This window comes from Equus przewalskii, chromosome 4 (genome assembly GCF_037783145.1).
Source record: "Equus przewalskii isolate Varuska chromosome 4, EquPr2, whole genome shotgun sequence".
Lineage (NCBI taxonomy): Eukaryota > Metazoa > Chordata > Mammalia > Perissodactyla > Equidae > Equus > Equus przewalskii.
Window position 1 is genome coordinate 34,771,755 of NC_091834.1, and position 20,764 is coordinate 34,792,518.

At 37.4% G+C, this 20,764-nt stretch overlaps 1 protein-coding gene across 6 annotated transcripts in view; it reads left to right on the forward strand.

The window, feature by feature from the left end:
• CDK14 (cyclin dependent kinase 14) overlaps positions 1 to 20,764 on the forward strand; it is a 549,155-nt gene that overhangs the window by 171,112 nt on the left and 357,279 nt on the right. For all 6 annotated transcript variants that reach the window (XM_070617449.1, XM_070617451.1, XM_070617450.1 and 3 more), the window contains one exon: positions 6,476 to 6,555. In XM_070617449.1, coding sequence (XP_070473550.1) covers positions 6,476 to 6,555 — 80 coding nt within the window. The remainder of the gene's footprint in view (positions 1 to 6,475; positions 6,556 to 20,764) is intronic.

The window sequence follows — 20,764 nt, forward strand, 5'->3', positions numbered from 1 at the left end:
ATAAGTAGTTAGATTAGATTTTGTCAGATTTAGGTTGGATTTATTCCATAGAGGGGGCTGAGTGCTTTCATCAGGAGGCATGTAATATCTGGTAGCCTTTTTTGTGATATTAGTAACTATTAATAATCCGTTAAGTGATTATGATTAGCAATGGTAATATTCAAATTCTATCATTCCTTCTGCATTTGTTACATGCAATGCGTCTATAAAGAGAAGTGTCCACATATCAACTGTCTGGTTACACTGAGATATGAAAGTATATGAAAAGAGAAAGTAAATGCTTACTATATTCTCTTTATTTGTTTTTAAACTAATGAGATGGTTCCAAAGTACCCTCCAAATATGACTCATGAGGTTTTTTTTTGTCTCATTATAAACTTATTGATTTAAACATATTTGATACCTTTGCATTGCAGGAATTAGTTTAGTGATGCTTAAATTGTCCCATCTTTGACAAGTGAGAACCTCCTGCCTCCCTTGACGTGTCTCAGCCATCTTTGCGGTTATGTGTTTTATGTCTGTCTCCTCAGTGAGATGTCGGTGCAGGGACCTGTTCATCCTTTATCCCAAGCACAGAATCATAGTCTCTCAATTAGTATTTGTTGAATAAGGGGCAGGATATTCAAACTTAATTAAGTGAAGGACTGTCTTGTGGAAGAGCATTTAGTTTAGTTTTGTGGATTCAGAACTAGAACCAGAGAGTAGAAGTTACAGGAAGTAAATTTTAGCTCAACATAAGGAAGAACTAAGTCATTTGGGGTATTGTAGGAGAGTTGAGTTCTGTCAAAGTCTTCTGCAGGGCTTCTTTGTTCCAGGGAGTGAGAGGACAAAGACAGACAGTCCAGCCAGTGAGGATCTTTCTGTCTGCTCAGGAACCTGAATGAGCACTGAGGTTACTTTTACTTGCAAGATAATAAGACTTTCAGATCCTTTGTTGACAGATTTATTTCTGGAAAGGTGCAAAGTTGGCTGGTTTAGAATTGTTGAAATGTAATTATTCTATTTTCTCCCGTGAACAATATATGTTACTCTACTTTTATGTTTCAAAGTATTATGAGTTTGTACATTTGATAAAACATTGATAATGATGAATTATGCTTTAGTACCAATCATTCTTTTATAGATAATAAGTGTTCTTTGAACATACCCTTTACTCATTGCATTAAATCTTCAGACTTTTTGCATTGTTAGTCACGTGCTAATAAATAGCCATTACACTATTCTCTTATTAATCTTTGTATTTTTATTAAAAAAAATTAATTTAACAGAAATAGCATGTCTTCTTACTCTTCTGTCTTTATCATTTTGGTAAAGATTAGAACAAGGTGTCATTGCTGACAACCTCCCTTGAAATTCTAATTTATTTTTCCAGAATAAAGTATAGTAGATAGTACTTTTAGGATGTTTCAGAGCAGCAAGGTTAAATAGTATTGAGATGATTACTCATTTACACCTGAATAAAAATTGAATTTAGATGGGGATAGCAAGGCCATGAATATTTAGTTAAGTTTTTAATTTTCGAAGTGTGGATGTAATACAGTATAGTCAGCTTTTTCACTAGTATCTTAAGAGAAAATTAATAAAAAGCACTATTAGTAAAGTCTCTAAAATGTTTTTAATGACTTTCCCCAAAATTTATAAATTCAGCCCGCAAAATTGTCTGTGATATACTCCAGCTTGCCATTGTCACTCCCTTCTGTTGCTTCTAAACCAATACAGTAAGGAAACAAAAACATTGTATCTGCTGGCACTTGGTATTATTTTCCTTAGCAGTTTCTCTTAAGACAAAATCATAATGGAAGAGAGAGGCAGAATATATTAAATTTCCCAGAGTATATTGAATTTCTTTTAGGTATGTTGCCTTAATTTCCTTTGTATCCTCTAGATATAATTTCTTCTAGGTGTTAGCACATGGGCACTATTTTCAAAGATGACCTAGATAATATTTGCAATTTTGTTTTATTGTACTAAGTTATCCTATAAATTTGAGCTAGCTAGTGGAATAGAAAGCCTTTAGGCTTTCCTTTGAGAATTGTTTGTCTGTAAGGAAATTCTCTTTGTGAATCATCTTTTGAACCTGGAAAATTTACACTAAGTGGGGAGTTTTCCTTTATAAGTTTCACAAAATGTTCAATGAACAAATGAACACATGCATGAAAAAGTGAATAGGCTGTACTCCTTATTCAAAGCTTCTAGATCTTGATTCATTCTCACCAGAGAATTTTATGATTTACAAACTTTGGACACACAGACCTGTGAACAGAGCTGCTGAAGTTGGCAGAGATTTGGATTTGTGGTTAGAGCTGGTTTCAAAGCTAGATCCACTTCCACACGGCTCTGCCAGGACGCCCAATATCCCGTGTCTCTGTGCATGGAGAGCTCCATGCTTGGGCATTCCCCAGGCCCTTCCTTGTACTGCCCTTGGTAGCTCTTCTCGTGTGACGGGCAGGCTGAAGCAGTGCGTCACTCATCCTTGGGCCTGAAGTGGGCTTCACAGTGAGGCCACACTGGGAATGGCAGTTGTTGGAAGAATGAGAGAATAGTAAAGAATCTCTGAAAATGAAATGGTCCCCTACAGAGCTTAGAACAACTAGACACAAGCCTGGCAATATCTCCAATAGAACGTTCTGTGATAATATTAACAATTTAATAATAATTAATAATAATAATTAATTAATATAATAATAAATAATACAATTTAATAATTTAAAGCATTTTTTAACCATTATTTACCTGAATTAATGTCTCCCTTACTAATCAAGGTTTGATTGCCTTCCACTCATTAGCCTTTGATTTAATTAATAAGACTTGTTAAAGAGGAATCTTCAAAGTTTTCCTGTAAACAGCTCTAATTATTGATTCAATTTGAATTTTGTAATTATTCTAAAGAACTTAAATCAATATTTGAAGTATTTGTTTTGAAAATTTAATAGAGCAGTTTAAACTACACAAGGTAATGATTGGATGCAGTGTTCATTTTGTTTTTCATAGAATGGCAGGCATCTTCTTTGGATATCTTTAAAAAATGACATTTTGTTAGAGTTAGTAACTTAGAATTTCAGGTATTTCAGTCCATGCTGAAGTTTAAAAAGATATGTGTACCAAAGGGAGAAGGTTAGAAAATTTGTAATGTTACTTTTTTCCAAAGGTACCTTTTCCAAAAGTGGAGCTCATGCCTTAACACTTTTACTAGACTTTTAGAACTGAGGGATTCAGTAGTTGGTGAGTGTCTAGACATGTGAAGAAAAACTAATTAAGAAAAGAGAAAGTCACAGTGACTCGTAGGTTAAAGAGCAATTTGATAATCAATATGATTGTTAATGGGAAACCAATGACGCAGTTGGAGAAGAGGACGATACTGATTAGTGGTCTGGCTCAGGTTATTAAAAGATAGTGAGGGTTTTGAAACATGTCTGTTGGGTGTAAAAAGGTTAATTAACAAAATATTCTATAAATTCTAAAGCTTTTATGAAATGAAAACTTTCTATATCTGCATGCATCAAAACCAAAGAGACTAAACCTTTAATTTCAAAAAAGAAAATAAATATTTAAACCAAATATGAAAGATGTTGAAAGCTTTATAAAAATTTGAGATTTCTGAAATTTTTTAAAGCAGTAATTTTTATACTTTATTCTTGAGTTATCCTGCAGGTATAAGGAAGGAAATATCAGTATATTAACATTATTTATATTCATTCAATAAAATATTTTGAGAGCCTGCTCCATGCCAGGCAGTTTTAAGCGTTAGGCACGTATAAAGGTTAACCAAACAGGAGAAGTTCCTTCACTCCTGGAGCTAATAGTCTAATACAAATTTTAAGGAAATTTTTAGTTTCACATGATGTGCTACATAAAATCTTAATATCTTTAACTACTGTGATTATCATAACTATGAGAAATTAATACTTGGAGTTTCAATTCATGGAGAATTATATTTCAGAATCAAAATTCCGTTAACCTGGATCTTGTTCTTTCCTGTGGTTATCATATTAATATGTTCAAAACTTTTTCACCACAAAAATAATGCACACTAGTCTATGAGTTTACTCTAAGGCGTTCCATCTCTAGTTGCATCTAAAAAGTATTAGTTCAATTGAAGGTTTGCCTCCTTTCAGTATATTACAGGAGAATCGTAACTTCCTGGTCTAAGAGTGTGTTTTAGGTATATATCCTTCAAAAACATGATTCTCTGTATTCCAGAATTCAGTTCACGGTATGCTTAAGTTAATGATCTCAAGGGAAATGGAAAAGCTTTGTGGGAAGCTTTGTGTGTGTTTTTTTAATGGATGAGGGGAAAATATCTGTAAATGAGGGGAAAGTTCCAGGCAGTTCCTGGAATCACTTACTGCCTCCTTGGGGAGCCAGTGATGAGCTCAACTGGGCTGAGAAAAATCCGTGCAGATGTCAGCGCTGACTGCATCCCAGCCTCAAGCCCTGCCAAAGGCCTCCCTTAGTCCAAAAGGACAAAGTGAAGAGCACAAGGCACAGTCTCCAGTTGAACCCCATCTGCTTATTAATTTTTTGCCTGCACCTGGGTGCCTAAAGCACAATCAGGATTAGAAAAATCAAGGTAATGTACTCAGGAGAGGAGAATTGCAGAGCAGAAAAGCAGCAGGCCTGTCCTCCCAGCTGAAGCACAAGCGAAAATAAACACAACTCCTGACCTTGAGGAGATGGTACATCATGGAGCCTTATAATCAGATGTTTTTATGTGATTCCTGTAACCAATAATGTATTTCAACAGTTCAATGAGAAATGCCAATAGAACGGTTGGGCTGTAATAAATTCCTTGGCCTTTTGAGTTTTGTGGCTGTGGCAGTTTTTTGAGCAAAAACAGGCCAGTTGGATATAGTTCTTAAGAAAGAGACGTTCGAATTCTTTATTTCAGACTCAGGCACTGGATTCTCTGGGCCATGTGAATTCTCCTTTGCTGGTTCCATAACCTCTAAAGAAATTGGGTTGTAATTTAAATTGCAACACAAAACCATTTTTCATCTATCAGATTGGCAAAATCAATGGTTGATAACATAGTACAGTTGAAAGGGGAACAGGAGCTCCTATCATTTGCTCTAGGAAGTTGATACAACCTCTACGTAGGATAATTTCCCACTATTCATCAGAATTAGAATTTAGAAATGCACATACGTTTTGATCTTGCAATTTCACTTTTAGGAATTTATCTTACAGACATGTTTTTACATGGATGAAATTACATGTTCAAGACTATTTATTGCATCATTGTTTTAGTACCAAAATTGGCGTATACACTAAATGCCTATCCATAGAGGACTGGGAGTAAATTAAGTGTACTACTCTCATACAAAGGAATACCTGTGGTCTCTCAAAAGCAAGAGATAGTTTTCTATGAATTTATGAGGAAGTCACTAAAATATATTGTCATGATAAAATAATATACAGTGTACTCTGTATCGCATACTACCATTTGTGTATGTGTGTATGTATATATGTGTGTATGTATATGTATGTTTGTGTGTAAGTATAAATAATGGTAAGTGGTCACCTCAGAGGATGGGAGCTGGTGGCTGAGGGAGGGTGTGGCAGGGAGATTTGCTTTTCATCAAATGCCTTCTTGTACCTTTTACATGTTTGTGTGGTTGTTTCACCTATTTTAATTAACAAAGTATGCTGCTAGGTCTAGTAAGGGTAGAAAGTAGAGCATGAAACTAGACCAGTGTAGATAGACATGTCTTTGTTAACAGAATGGACTGGATAAAAATTTATCTGCCTAGTGCAATCTAATTTTTAATTAGAGCCAGTACACATTTAGAATGCATCTGGAAGAACCATCTGCTTTGGAAGGTCTTGTGTGATCTTGTAATAGTAAAATATTCATAACTTTTATTTTGGTGATATACTATATTATAAAACACAATCAGACCAAATATAATGTTAGGAGGCTCTAGTAAAAACAAAATAGCAACAAAGGGAGGAATGGGCGATGTTGGGAGAGAGAGAGAGAAGAGGGAAGATAGTAAAGAGAGGAGAGAAGGCTGAGTGTCAAGTTTCTGTCCTTGGGGGTTGAATGACCTCAGTTTAAGATCAAAGATGAAGGCCTTTCAGCAAAAGAAACAAAGGAGCTATTGGAGAACCAAAGGTAGAGAATTATTTTGGCTGCTTGATTTTTAATTGATCTGAGAATAATTGATCAAGCGTGGTGATTTTGTTAAGCACTAGTTTCATTCTGGAAGGAACATAGAGTGAATCACAGAAAGCTTCTGTTAAATCTTGGACTATGCAAGTGTGAATATTTAAAATGTGAATATTTAAAGTGTGAATATTTATGATGATGATATAGAATTTCCAGACTTACTGAAATTAATCTTGTTGTGGCAGTGTAATTGAGTCACATTTTCAGTGCAAAAATGCATAAAATATGAATTTTAAGGAAGACAGAACCATAATGGGAACATATTTTCACGGATTTGCTTCTCATATCTTCTTGCGTTTCTCTCAGGGTAAATGGGAAGTTGGTAGCCCTGAAGGTGATCAGGCTGCAAGAAGAAGAAGGTACACCGTTTACAGCTATAAGGGAAGGTAGGCATTCCCTCTTGTTATCTTTGCTTCTGTCTTTGCATGATGCCCATAGCTGTTTAAATATTCTACACCTCTGAATATGCCAAGTTTCTAAACTATATGGGTTTATATATCTCATTGGAATGTGTAAACTGAAGTTTAAAAATCAGCACCTTTTGCAATGATATCAAGTCATGTTTAATAAAATAGGATCATCCTGCTGTATACTGAAGTATGGAGAAAAAAACTGCTCTGTGTTGATGATGAGACTATCATTGGTGAGGAATTTTATATGTCTGATTTTCTTTGCAGAGTTCCTAAGGTACATATTAGGCTAATATTACTCTGTATGCATGACTTTTAAGGGAAGTCCTTAAAAATGGGGAAGTCATGCTATTTAATTAGTCATTTATATTTCTTCTTTCTTGATTTCTTTGTTTACTATATTTTCTATTGGTTTTTCTTATTGATTTATAGATACTCTTTATATATTAGAATCATTTATATTGTAGCATTTTCTTTCATTCTGTCCTTTTTCTAAAAATTCCTTTTACAGTGTAGTTGTTACATATAAGTTTTTAATTTTTATGAAATAAAATTGTTCTGCCTTTGCTTTATTACTTCCTGCATAGCTTCTTTACTCAAGGAATAAAATAACTTCTTTTTTTAGTGGGAACTTTTCAGTTCAGTTTCAGAACTTTTAGTGTTAATAGCTTTACCTCTACTACATTTTTAAAAGTGCAAATTATCTTGACATAAGACTTGTGTATTTTTTGCGTTGAAGGAATCACAGCTCCTTGTTTTGCTGATTTACAATAAGATAAATATCAGTGATTTACTGCAATAATGTTATTAAGATATCGATGAACTAAATGTAGTCTGTTACTGGTCTGATTTGTTTCCCACAGTGTCATGATTTACAGTTATTTTTGAGAAGTCTCTTTTCAGTTTTCATTCTCACCTCTCATTCTCCTTTTCATACTACTGCAGTTTGGTTTCCATCATTCCTTTTAGCTGAAAATGTTCTTGTCAAGTTCCTCGATGACTTCCTCATTGCCAAATCAAATAGACACCTCTCTGTCTTATTTTACCCAGCCTTTTAGCAGATTGTGTATGGTTGAAATATTCTTTTCTGTGACACCAGATTTTCCAAGTAGATAGCTTTTTCTCTTTCTCTTGTGCTGGCTCCTTCTCTAAATATTAGGGAGTTTTAGGACACAGAAGGGGCCTTCTTTTCTCTAAGCAGCACTCTAGCCTATGTGATTTTATTTATTTCATGAGCTTAAATAGTAACTAGAAGCTAATGACCTACACATACCTCTCTTTAGCTAAGATCTTGTCTTTGTCTCCTTTCTCATATATTCATCTGCCTACCTGACATTTCCTCTTGAATCCAGTAATACAGTCATGTGTCACTTAATGATGGGGACACATTCTGAGAAATGCATCATTAGGCCATTTTGTATTGTGCAAATATCATAGAGTGTACCTACACAAACCTAGATGGTATAGCCTACTACACACCTAGGCCATATGGTACTAATCTTATGGAACCACTGTCGGATATGCTATCCGTAATTGACCAAAACATTGTTATGTGGTACATGACTGCTATGAAAAGGATAATATACGACTACCAAGTGAGGTTTATTCCGGCAATGCAAGGTTGGTTCAGCCTTCAAAAATCATTGTATAACAGTCATCTCAAACTTAACATATCCAAATGAAACTCATGGTCCCCCCCAGTGTAAGTCAAACCATTTTCTCCCTATATTAGTAATGGCAGCACCCAGTGACCCTACTCTCCAAATCTAGCCCGTGAATAAATTCTGTAAGTTATTTTTGTAAAAGATATCTCAAATCTGTCCACTTTCTCTCCCTTTACTGCCACCCGCAGTCCAGGATATCATCAGTTTTTGCTTGAACTTCTACAATAGCTTCTTAATTGTACTCTCCACTTCTTCTCTTACCTTCCTTCTATCCCTTCTCTACTCTGTAACCAGTATAATCTTTTTAAAAACACAAGTCATATTATGTCACTCCTTATTTAAAAGCCTCAGTTTCAAGTACTCTATGACCCAATTTTTCCTCAAACATGCCACAAGATTTCCTATGTCAGGGATTTTACACATGCTATTCCCTATGGCTGGAATGCTCTTCCCTGGCTCTTCTCATATGCCAGGTGTCAATTCAAACATCTTCTTTTTAGAAAAGTTTCCTTTGACCATCATATCTAAAATAGTAGCTGACCATCATCTTACCCTTCTTTACTAACCTATTTATTTCCTGTATGGTTCTTATTGGAATCTGAAATTTATTATTTTCACTCCTCGCTGTTAGTATATAATATTAGTGAGATCAGGGACCTTGTCTTATTGTTCACTGCTGTGTCCTCAACATCTAGCATGGTAATCATAATATTTATTGATCGAATTAAGGAAAATCATTGAGCTAGAGTCTGTAAATATGGCAGAGTATTAGACACAGTCTCTGCCCTCAAGGAATCTGTCTTCCAGGTGGGAGACAGAATATATAGATAATAAGTTGAGGAATAACAGGAGGTGGCATATCAATGCCAAGTCATTTCTGAAAGATTGTAAGTTCTAAAGAAATTCCTCCATTAGTCTAGGGTGGTAAGTTATCAGCTGAGTCTTGAATAGGGCATAGGAGAGATAAACAGTGAGGAGTAGGTTGAGGAGAATTTGCATTCCAGACAGGTATAGAAAAGGAGGTGAGAGCAGAAAGCTCAATGCCTTTGCCAAGTGCAGTGAATAGGAATATATAGGTCAGGAGTTCTCATTTGATGGGTGTGGGAGAGTGGGGTGATTATTGCTCCATAGGAGGTGTTTTTGTCATCACAACTTGGATACTGTAATTGGGTAATGCAAGGCATTTAGTGGACAGGAGCTGGACATTCTGAAATGTGTGGGACACTCTAATACAGAGGTACGCAAACTGCTGTCGAGGCCAATGGCTAGTTTTTGTAAATGAAGTTTTATTTGAACACAGCACTCTCATTTATTTGTGTATGGTCTCTGACTGCTTTCTTAGAATCAAGTGGTTGTTGCAGAGTGTATGGTCCACAAAACTTAAAGTTTATACTGTCTGGCCCTTTATACAGTTTGTCAACCCCTGCTTTAATACAATGAACAATTGTCTTTTGTCTCATAAGCCTTTTGAATGTCCTACTGGGCATTCATGCAGGTGAAAACCTATTTATATTTGTCTTAGGCTATAACTCAACTACTTCACGTATAAACACGAAGTGTGCTCTGCACACATTTAATACATACCAGATGTTCCAGGAATACAACTACAGTATAAATCAAGGGAGAATTGTATTTTGTCTTGTTTAAAACTTTACTAAAATTTGTTCATCATTTCGGAAAATTACATAACTAATGGCAATATTGCTTGCATTAAGTCACTAATGTAACTCTCTCGATTAGTTTGCATTTATAGTGGTTGTGTTCATGCTGATTCTGTATATAGATGTGAGCACCATTCTTCATTATGTTTTCCAGTGTAGTTGTGTCTGACTATTTACATATTTAAGTATACTATTTTATTATATATTACTTTTTGTCTTTTGTATTCAGTTGCATATAGATATATATTTGAAATTCTATATATAAATATTTGAAATTATATGTGTACACAGATCCTATTATCTATTAATTTCATTTCATGGTGGCAAAGGCATATTTATAAAATATTTGTTGTATAAAGCGGGTATTGGGTCTACTGGGATTGGAAACCACTAGCTGAGATGGAGCAGTGAATTGTCATTGAGCTGTGGAGGGAGGCAAGGTTAAGGGTGCTACTGAATTTGATTATGGTAGACCCTGAAGCTTAGGGAGTAGGATAGGGCAAAGAGATACTAGGTCAAGAGAGAACAAGAGGAAAATGAAACTAGCAGCAGCTCTACTCCCCAGCATGTGAGGTGGGCACTGGAATTAACCTACCTAACTTTGCTGTTGGTGCCTACCCAGGTTCAAGGTTGAGAAATTTCATAATGATATTAGAAGATCCAGCTGTGGCAGTTAGGTCCAAGAGTGGGAAGTTCAAGAGAAGCAGCAAGTAGGGTCAAACTGAAGCTGTTGGTGATCTATCTGTTCTTATTGGCTGGGGATGAGACAAGGCCCTTGGGCACATGGTAAGCCTTGAGATAAGCTTAGGAACTGGCCCTGGGATACAGTTGCATCATAGAATGCAGGGCTCTGTAGCTGGGACCTTGTTCTGTGGGTTGGAGAGCCTCTGAAGACTCTTGAGCTGAGTGCATTAGGAAGATAAATCTGACGTTAGGATATGATATAGATTAGATAAGGAGGAATCTGGAAGCTGATAAATCAGTCATTCAAAGTAGTACAGATTTGAAGTTATGAGGACCTGGGTTTATTAGAAAGCAGTGACCAAAAAAATGATGTAGTAGAGAAATAAATGCCAGAGTTAGGTGAATTATTGATTATAGATGATTTGAGAGGGAAATGTCAATGGTTTTGAGTTTGAATGAGTAAAACAATGGTGCCAGAAAGAGAAATAGCTTATGACTGCATGGAGAATTGCTTCTAACAATTTACAATTTGAAAGGGCTGTTATCCAATTTAATCTTCACATTAACCCTTTGAAGGTTTTTTTTTTTCTGTATAGAATTTATATTGTTTACCAAATCTGTATTGTAAATATGGAATTGTGGCTCAGGGAGGTTAGATGACTTGCTCAGGGAGTTGGGTCTTGTACTTAGACCTACTTAGATTCCCTAACAATGTCATACTAACTTCGTGGAGCAGTTGATTTGGATTGTAGACATTTTGAGTTCATGAGACATCTATGAAAATGTCTTCTTGGTGATGTGAGAGTGTAGTGCACAAGAGTTCAGAATAAGCAGTATATATTTAGCATGGTCCTTAACAAGTTGAACAAGTGTAAGATTTTTGTGGGAGAGAACTTTGAGTGAAAACAGGGAGTTAAGTTGCAAGGCGGTACAGGGAGGTGGAAAGCCCCATGGATATGAGAATCTGGAAAGCTGGGTTTTGATCCTGACTTTTTTTTTCATCACTGTACAATGTAAGGCAAGTCACCTGTGTTAGTTTGCTAGGACTGCTGTGACAAAGTACCAGAGGTTGATTAGCTTAAACAACAGGAATTTATTGTCTCATGGTTCTGGAGGCCAGAAGTCTGAGGTCAAAATATCAGGGCCGTCCTTCTGAGGACCGTGAGGGGAGAATTTGTTTCAAGCCCTTCTCTTGGCTTATAGTTTGCTGTCTTCTCCCTGTATCTTTACATCGTCTCCCCCCTGTACCCGTCTGTGTCCAAATTTCATTTTTTATAAGGGCATCAGTCATATTGGATTAAGGCCCCCTCTAATGACCTCACTGTACCTTACTTACCTCTGGGGGAAAAACCTATCTTCAAATACAGTTGCATTCTGAGGTGCTGGGGTTGGGACTTCAACATATGAATTTTGGGGGACACAATTCAGTCCATAACAGCACCTAATGTCTTTGGGCCCCAGCAACCCTACTTGGCAAACACAGGAGTTGGTTTGTGCCATCACTAAGGAACCATGCATTGTGATTTTGATTTGCCAAGGAGTCTTTAAACTCAGAGTTTGGAATGCTGTGGAGATCAGGAAATGATAGAAGAATCGTTGAAGCCTGGAGGAACCGATCACAAAATGACATTCTATTTTCCTTCAAATAAAATATTTTGAGGTTTTCCTAATAAAATCTGACTTGTGAATGATTTTTAATGGCGATAAATGATCCTATAGTAAGAAGAGGAATTAAACACTGGGTCAATTTTGGTTATTTGTTCCTCTCTCATCTTCTCATTCTTGCTTTTCATAGTCTTATTTTTCTGCCAGTTATGTGTGGAAGCAAAAGCTATCATTGCTGCTTACTATCTTTTGCTATTGATACTTCTAGAAATCCATGCACAATAACTCCTCTGTGTATCTAGTGGTAGAGCTTGAAATGTTTAGGATGAGGGTGAGAGATGCTTGGGATATGTTCATTTTTACATTGATGAGGGGGTGGCATGGCTTGCTAATTGAGATGAAGCACTTTAATTTGAGTTTGCCTCTTTTCTGCCCTTTTGGTCAATTTCTTCATTCACAAAATGTCAACAGCAGGAAGATTTCAAAGTTGGAAAGCACTAAGGACAGTAGTCTTCAAGTGGCTGCTTGCCACTTATAAGCTTACCTGGGAATTTAGATTTTAACACATAATTTTCACTTAAAGTGTAGATACTTGTAAGCAACCCTAATCTTACCTAGATTTATGTCCAAAATTGGACTTCGAATTTTATCTCAAAGAGCTAAAGTGCTTAATGGCTTATTTCAGGTCCAGGTGCTTTGAAACTCTTTCTATCTTTGATGGCAGCTTCGAGAAATTAAGTAGCAGTGCTGAGAGCCAGGTTTTCTATTTTAATTTAAAATCCTTACATGATATTGTCATGGTTTTTGATGGTACTGATAAAGAGCCAGGAGATAGAGGAAAGCTTTGAAAGGGAGTAGATGAAATGTCTTACGATATCCCATCTTTAAAACTTCAAACTGTGTATGTTCTTACTCTGTGATATTATGTTCTAGATGTCAAAGCAGTTTTTTGACTACGATTTTCCCAGACATGGAATGAAAGTGAGAGAACCAATTGTCTCCTTTTGTGGATTCTTGAAATCTAATGGTTTTCTTAGCAAGGTGAGCGTCATGCTTAGAGAGAATCTAGATACTCTAAAAGAGAACAATTTCAAATTACGATAGTAAGAATATCAACAGGGAATTTTGTTTTTTTTAAAGATTGGCACCTGAGCTAACATCTGTTGCCAGTCTTCTTGTTTTTTTTCCTTCTTCTCCCCAAAGTCCCCCAGTACGTAGTTGTGTATTGTAGCTGTAAGTCTTTCTGATTGTGCTATGTGGGACACCACCTCATCATGGCCTGATGAGCAGTACCATGGCTCTGCCCAGGATCCGAACCGGCGAAACTCTGGGCCACTGAAGCAGAGGGCATGAACTTAACCACTCGGCCACGGGGCCGGCCCCTGAACAGGGAATGCTGACACACTGTCCATATACAGCCAGGGCCTAGTATCACTTAATTCACATGAAACCCTCTAAGGTGTGCATTTTCATTATTTCTACTTTAAGGTGAACAGAGTTAGGCAGGGAGAGGTTAAGTCACTCACCAAGGCCACAACTAGCGTGTGGTTGGGTTGAAGTTGAACCTTAGTGGTCACACTCCTGAGCCCGCACTTAAACATTAAGCTTTGATAGAGAGATTTTAAGTAGAAAATTTGAACTTATGCTGCATTTTTGTTTAATGCAGAGGTTTGCATCATTGCTATTAAGGTAAGTAAAAAAGATAGATTTTGGGGGGAAAATTTAGGGAAAGAACTTATTTATAAAAGTGAAGGCACATTATTCAACAAATATTGGGAGTGGGCAGCATCCCTGTAGGGATAAGGAAGGTCAACAGGAAAGGAAAAGTAGGCTCAGCAATGTACTGAGGGAAGGGAGGGCAGAAGGAAAAGAACCCGTAAGGTCAGCTCTGAGGTGTGGACCTTATCATCTGAGTAGATTCTTTATAATGCATGTCCCATATGTTTTACCTGGCTTTTCTCTGTCTTGTTCCCTTCTTTTTCTTTTTCTTTTGTTTTTTTGAGGAAGATTAGCCCTGAGCTAACTATTGCCAGTCCTCCTCTCTTTGCTGAGGAAGACTGGCCCTGAGCTAACATCCATGCCCATCTTCCTCTGCTTTATACGTGGGACGCCTACCACAGCGAGGTGTGCCAAGAGGTGCCATGTCCGCACCTGGGATCCGAACCGGCGAGCCCTGGGCTGCCGAGAAGCGGAACGTGTGCACTTAACCGCGGCCCCACCAGGCCGGCCCCTCTCTCCTTTTTCAGAAACTGAATCTTTTCTTTGGTTTATTCCTCAGTTGATTTTTTCCCCGTTGTGCATTCTATTGAATTCTAGAGAAACATTTTAGATTTTAGATAAAAATTGAGGTACCCAGGAAGGCAGAGGTGGATAGAAACTGAAGATGGGATTAAGAAGGAAAGATACCTCTTTTATTTGGAAACAATTAAAATGCTAGTAAGATGAAGAATTTGATCCTTTGATTGGTAATTAATTGTATAATTGTAATTTAATTATAATTAAAATATTTTTAATAGTACAGCAAGTTTGGTATATAAATTAGCTAAGTTATTGATATTATTTTTATAAATTTGGTAAAGTTATAAAATAGAAAATAAGGCTGATTTTAGTTGAGCCATTAAAAATTTTGGTATTTGTCTACTATTTGATTTTCTTTATCACATCTGTCTTACATTACGTTATCTTTATTTATTTTGATTTTTTTTAACCACACAATTTTGTTTTCCTTGTAGCTGTCTGGTATAATTGCTTGTGAAGATTGAATATCAGGTTTGCTATCTGAGTTATAGTTCAACCGGTAATTATCCAATCTGAGTTTCATTTTTGCATTTCATGTTTGAGGTGTTGTATTACTTTCCTAGGGCTGCTGTAATAAATTACCGCAAACTTGGTGGCTTAAAAGAACAGAAATGTATTCTCTCATAGTTCTGGAGGCCAGAAGTCCAAAATCAAGGTAGCAGCAGGGTATGCTCCCTCTGAAGGCTCCAGGGGAAAATCCTTTCTTGCCTCCTCTCAGCTTCCGGTGGCTACCAACAATCTTTGGTGTTCCTTGGCTTGTTGCTGCATCATTCGAATCCCTGCCTTTGTCTTCACATGGCCTTCACCCTTCTGTGTGTTCTCCTTTTCTTATAGGGGCACCGGTTGTTGGATTGAGGGCCTGCCTTAATACAGTACAACTTCATCTTAACCCAGCTAATTACATCTGCAAGGACCCTGTTTGCAAATAAGGTCACATTCCGAGGTTCTGGGTTGACATGAATTTTTGGGAGACACTATTCAACCCACTAGAGGTGTTTATTCCTCTCTATTTCACAGACAGATTTGTAGGTAATTGTGGATTGGGACCTGCATTGAACCTTGGAGAGCTTAGAAGAAAAATGTCCAGTATAGTGGTTTTGACCACACTCTTCATTGTTTCCTTTTTACTAAGTTTACATATATTAAATGAATGAACATATTAATTTTCTTCAAGGGGATTTGTTTTTGTTTTTTTCTAAATAGGCTCTTTTGTTGTTGTCGTGAATTTTTTTTTTTAAGAAAAGTATCACTCTTCCTGGATGATTGAATGACTCATGAACTGTAGCTTGTGTGGAGTGAGATTACGTCTGCCAGGGCAGTGATAATGACTGAGGCATTGCTAATTAGTCTGGGGTTGAAAGCAGGGAGAACTGATACAGTGGAGATCCCTAAGGCTACTAGGTAAATGTGAAATGACAAAGGTCTACTCACACAATTCTGTATATTGATTGTTGGGAGTTCAGACACACTTACTCAAAGATAAAGTAGTGTAAATCTTGCTTGGGATCTGACGTTGTTCCGCAAGAGTCACTTTTTTATCCAGATATGCAGCCAAACAATTATATAGCTCTTACAATCAAGTAGAACCTAAATATCCTTTATAATATCATTTCTTTGACAAGATGATTTCCGAATTCCAAATGTCTGGATGCCAAGACCATCTTAGTCCAATCACCTTCCTGGTGAGAAGAGGAATCTGCCAAAGAGAACTCAGGCCTTCCATTCCCTCCTTTTTCCTTGACCTGAAATCTCTCACTTGGGCTCCTGGAAGCTGAACCGAGAGAGTGGGCACAGATGGGAAGAGGGGCTCCTGGGGCAGAAGCTCTTTCTGTAATAGAACCAGATGAGGAGATGAGGGAGGGGGAGAGCGGGCAGCCATTTGTTTCTCTGTATTTTATCAATATTGGAGTTTTGAATGGTTCGTCATCTTGTAATGATTTCTAAATCAACACATAGATTATAATCACAATTTTTAGTGAGCTTTTCCTATGTGCTAATGTAATATCTGACCCTATGCAGTGGATGATGGGTTAAATTAGGAGTCTTTTTTTTTTTTTTTTGAGGAAGATTAGCCCTCAGCTAACTACTACCAATCCACCTCTTTTTGCTGAGGAAGACTGGCCCTGAGCTAACATCCATGCCCATGTTCCTCTACTTTATACATGGGACGCCTACCACAGCATGTCTTTTGCCAAGCAGTGCTGTGTCCGCGCCCGGGATCTGAACCGGCGAGCTCTGGGCCGTGGAGAAGCGGAGCGTGCTAACTTAACCGCTGAGCCACCGGGCCGGCCCCAAGTTGGTTGTCTTTTGAGAGTCTTCATAACTCTTAGGATTCAGTAATTCTATGTTCAACTTAGACATTTCTGAATTCAGCTGTTTTATTGGCAAATGTTTTTTAAGACACTAATTGTGCCGTCATTGTTTGAGGTGTATTAATCCTACATGAGCTAATTTTGGAAGTATGTGTGGTTTTAGAGTTCGCCTTGTCTAGAGGTTTCTCAATTGCATACTGATGGTGCTCAGGCTGCACAGTTGGCTTTTACAGTTGATTTTAACCAATTAGTTGAATGGCCAGCAAGAGTCAGTTCCACCTCGTGGTTAAGAGCCTGGGCTGTGAAGCCCAACTGCCTGGATCACATTTGGCCTCTGTTCCTAACCAAATGTGTGATTTTGAGTAAGCCTCTTAAACTTGCTGTGCCTTAAGTTTCCTCCTCTGTAAGATACTACTACTCTCATAGGACTGTTGGGATATTGCATCCATTAAATATAAATATGAGGCCATAAAATGTAAGCAATCAAGGAATAATGAAGATTTCTTGGAAATAAAAATGCATTAACAAGAATTAAAAATTTGGGGGAAGGTTTGAATGGTAAACTTAAGGAAACTCCCAAAAGAAGATCAGGAAGAGTTATCGTCTCTTATCTCTTTGAGGATAAGTTATACAGTTCCTTTGAATTTTCTTCTGAATTGTCTCTGTTTCATTTTTTCTGCCTGTTTTGTTCTCTTTTTTATTGGTAGCATCCTTCAGCTGCCCAGAGCTCTTGATTGTCAACTCGTATTTAAGAGTGAGACACTGATATGCTGACTGGAAACTCTGGGTGCTTGGGTAGGGAATGTTCGTTGAGGGGCTTCATTGTAGGGTGTTGGGATGGATTAACCAATTTTGTTTCTCACAGCCCCTCAAATGCCAGTATGTGGGGGTCTTTTCTTGGGAAGAGGCTTAAGAGTCTACAGGAAAGAGTTATTTAATCTCCTGCCTAGAGGATTGCAGTTTGCTACCCATATTATGGGGATTCAGTAAGAGATAGGGATTGTGGGGTAGTCTCACCCTTCAACGTGCAGATTTTTATTGGATCTCTCTATTTTCAGTTCAAGTTATGCAGCTGGTTTATAGAGACTAAAAGGTATTGGAGTACTTAAGGCAAAAAATGGTGAGGGCCTATAAAAAAGGCCTTAGCAGTAGGGAGAGAGAAGAGATGAGTATGTTTGGGAGGGACTTAAAAGGGACACCTGGTAGGGCTTCTTGTTTGCCTAGACATGGGGCTTTGTGGAGATGGAGGTATTCAGAATTACTTTCAGGATTTTGGCTTCAGTAGTAATTGGGTAGATTGAGGAGCCAATGATAAGAAAGGGACTATGGCACAGGGCAAGTTATAGGAAGGGAAAGATAATAAGTTCAATCTTGACACGATAAGTTTGAGGTCTGGCATTCATGTGGCAGTTGTTTATATGGTGGTGCAATTTAGATAACAAGATAGTTGTACCTAAATTGGGTATCTTACTTGTCACTTCCAAGTACCTGATCTCATTTAGTCTTTTAACATCATGAAGAACATTGATGTTTTCTTCATTTTGGTAATTAAGAAACTGGGATCTAAAGAGATTTTTATCCAAAGTCACACAAATAATGAAGCTGCAGATACAGAGTTTAAACGAAGCCAGGGCAGTGCCAGACACGTAATAGCCACTTAGTACATGTTGAATGAGTGAGTGAATGAATGAGCGAGTGAGGGAATGAACTCCAAACCCTTTCTTTTCGTTCTACTTTATTGCATTACTGTTGAGTCAGAAACCTATATGATCAAAATTGTATATAGATCCGCTTTAGGCTACTAAGAAGCTGACAGGTGAAGCTGGGGAAGCACCATACAGCAAGTTGGAAATTTTTTTTTTTTATTGAGTTATTGATAGGTTACAATCTTATGAAATTTCAATTGTACATTAATGTTTGTCAGTCATGTTGTAGGTGCACCACTTCACCCTTTGTGCCCACCCCCCACCCCACCTTTCCCCTGGTGTCCACTAAACTGTTCTTGGTCCATAGTTTTAAATTCCTCATATGAGTGGAGTCATACACAGATTATCTTTCTCTCGCTGGTTTATTTCACTTAACATAATTCTCTCAAGGTCCATCCATGTTATTGCAAATGGAATGATTTTGTTCTGTTTTGCAGCTGAGTAGTATTCCATTGTATATATGTACCACATCTTCTTTATCCTTTCATCTGTTGATGGGCACTTAGGTTGCTTCCACGTCTTGGCTATTGTAAACAGTGCTGTAATAAACATTGGGGTGCACAGGACTTTTGGGATTGCTGACTTCAGGCTCTTTGGATAAATACCCAGTAGTGGGATGGCTGGATCGTATGGTAGTTCTATTTTTAGTTTTTTGAGGAATCTCCATACTGTTTTCCATAGTGGCTGCACCAGTTTGCATTCCCACCAGCAGTGTATGAGGGTTCCTTTTTCTCCGCAACCTCTCCAACATTTGTTGCTATTAGTTTTAGATATTTTTGTCATTCTAACGGGTGTAAGGTGATATCTTAGTGTAGTTTTGATTTGCATTTCCCTGATGATCAGCGATGATGAGCATCTTTTCATGTGCCTATTGGCCATCCGTATATCTTCTTTGGAGAAATGTCTGTTCATGTCTCCAGCCCATTTTTTGATTGGGTTGTTTGATGTTTTGTTGTTGAGTTGTGAGAGTTCTTTATATATTATGGATATTAAGCCTTTGTCAGATATATGACTTGCAAATATTTTTTCCCAGTTAGTGGGTTGTTTTTTTGTTTCAATCCTGTTTTCATTTGCCTTGAAGAAGCTCTTTAGTCTGATGAAGTCCCATTTGTTTATTCTTTCTATTGTTTCCCTTCTCTGAGAAGGCATGGTGTCCGAAAGGATCCTTTTAATACTGATGTCAAAGAGTGTACTGCCTACGTTTTCTTCCAGAAGCCTTATGGTTTCAGGTCTCACCTTTAGGTCTTTGATCCATTTTGAGTTTATTTTGGTGAATGGTGAAAAAGAATGGTCAATTTTCATTCTTTTACATGTGGCTTTCCAGTTTTGCCAGCACCATTTGTTGAAAAGACTTTCTTTTCTCCATTGTATGCCCTCAGCTCCTTTGTCAAAGATAAGCTGTCCATAGATGTGTGGTTTTATTTCCGGGCTTTCAATTCTGTTCCATTGATGTGTGCACCTGTTTTTGTACCAGTACCATACTGTTTTGATTACTGTAGCTTTGTAGTATGTTTTGAAGTCAGGGATTGTGATGCCTCCCGTTTTGTTCTTTTTTCTCAGGATTGCTTTAGAAATTCGGGGTCTTTTGTTGCCCCATATGAATTTTAGGATTCTTTGTTCTAATTCTGTAAAGAATGTCATTGGGATTCTGATTGGGATGGCATTGAATCTGTAGATTGCTTTAGGTAGTATGGACATTTTAACTATGTTTATTCTTCCAATCCATGTACATGGAATGTCTTTCCATCTCCTTATGTCGTCATCCAATTCTCTCAGAAAGGCCTTGTAATTTTCATTATCTAGGTCCTTCACTTCCTTAGTTAAATTTACCCCAAGGTATTTTATTATTTTTGTTGCGATTGTGAATGGTATTGTATTCTTGAGTTCTTTTTCTGTTGGTTCATTACTGGAGTATAGAAATGCTACTGATTTATGCAAATTGATTTTATACCCTGCAACTTTGCTGTAGTTGTTGATTACTTCTAAGAGTTTTCCAATGGATTCTTTGTGGTTTTCTATATATAAGATCATGTCGTCTGCAAACAGCGAGAGTTTCACTTCTTCCCTCCCTATTTGGATTCCTTTTATTCCTTTTTCTTGCCTGATTGCTCTGGCCAGGACCTCCAGTACTATGTTAAATAAGAGTGGTGATAGAGGGCATCCTTGTCTCGTTCCTGTTTTCAGGGGGATGGGGTTCAGTTTTTGCCCATTGAGTATGATGTTGGCTATGGGTTTGTCGTATATGGCCTTTATTA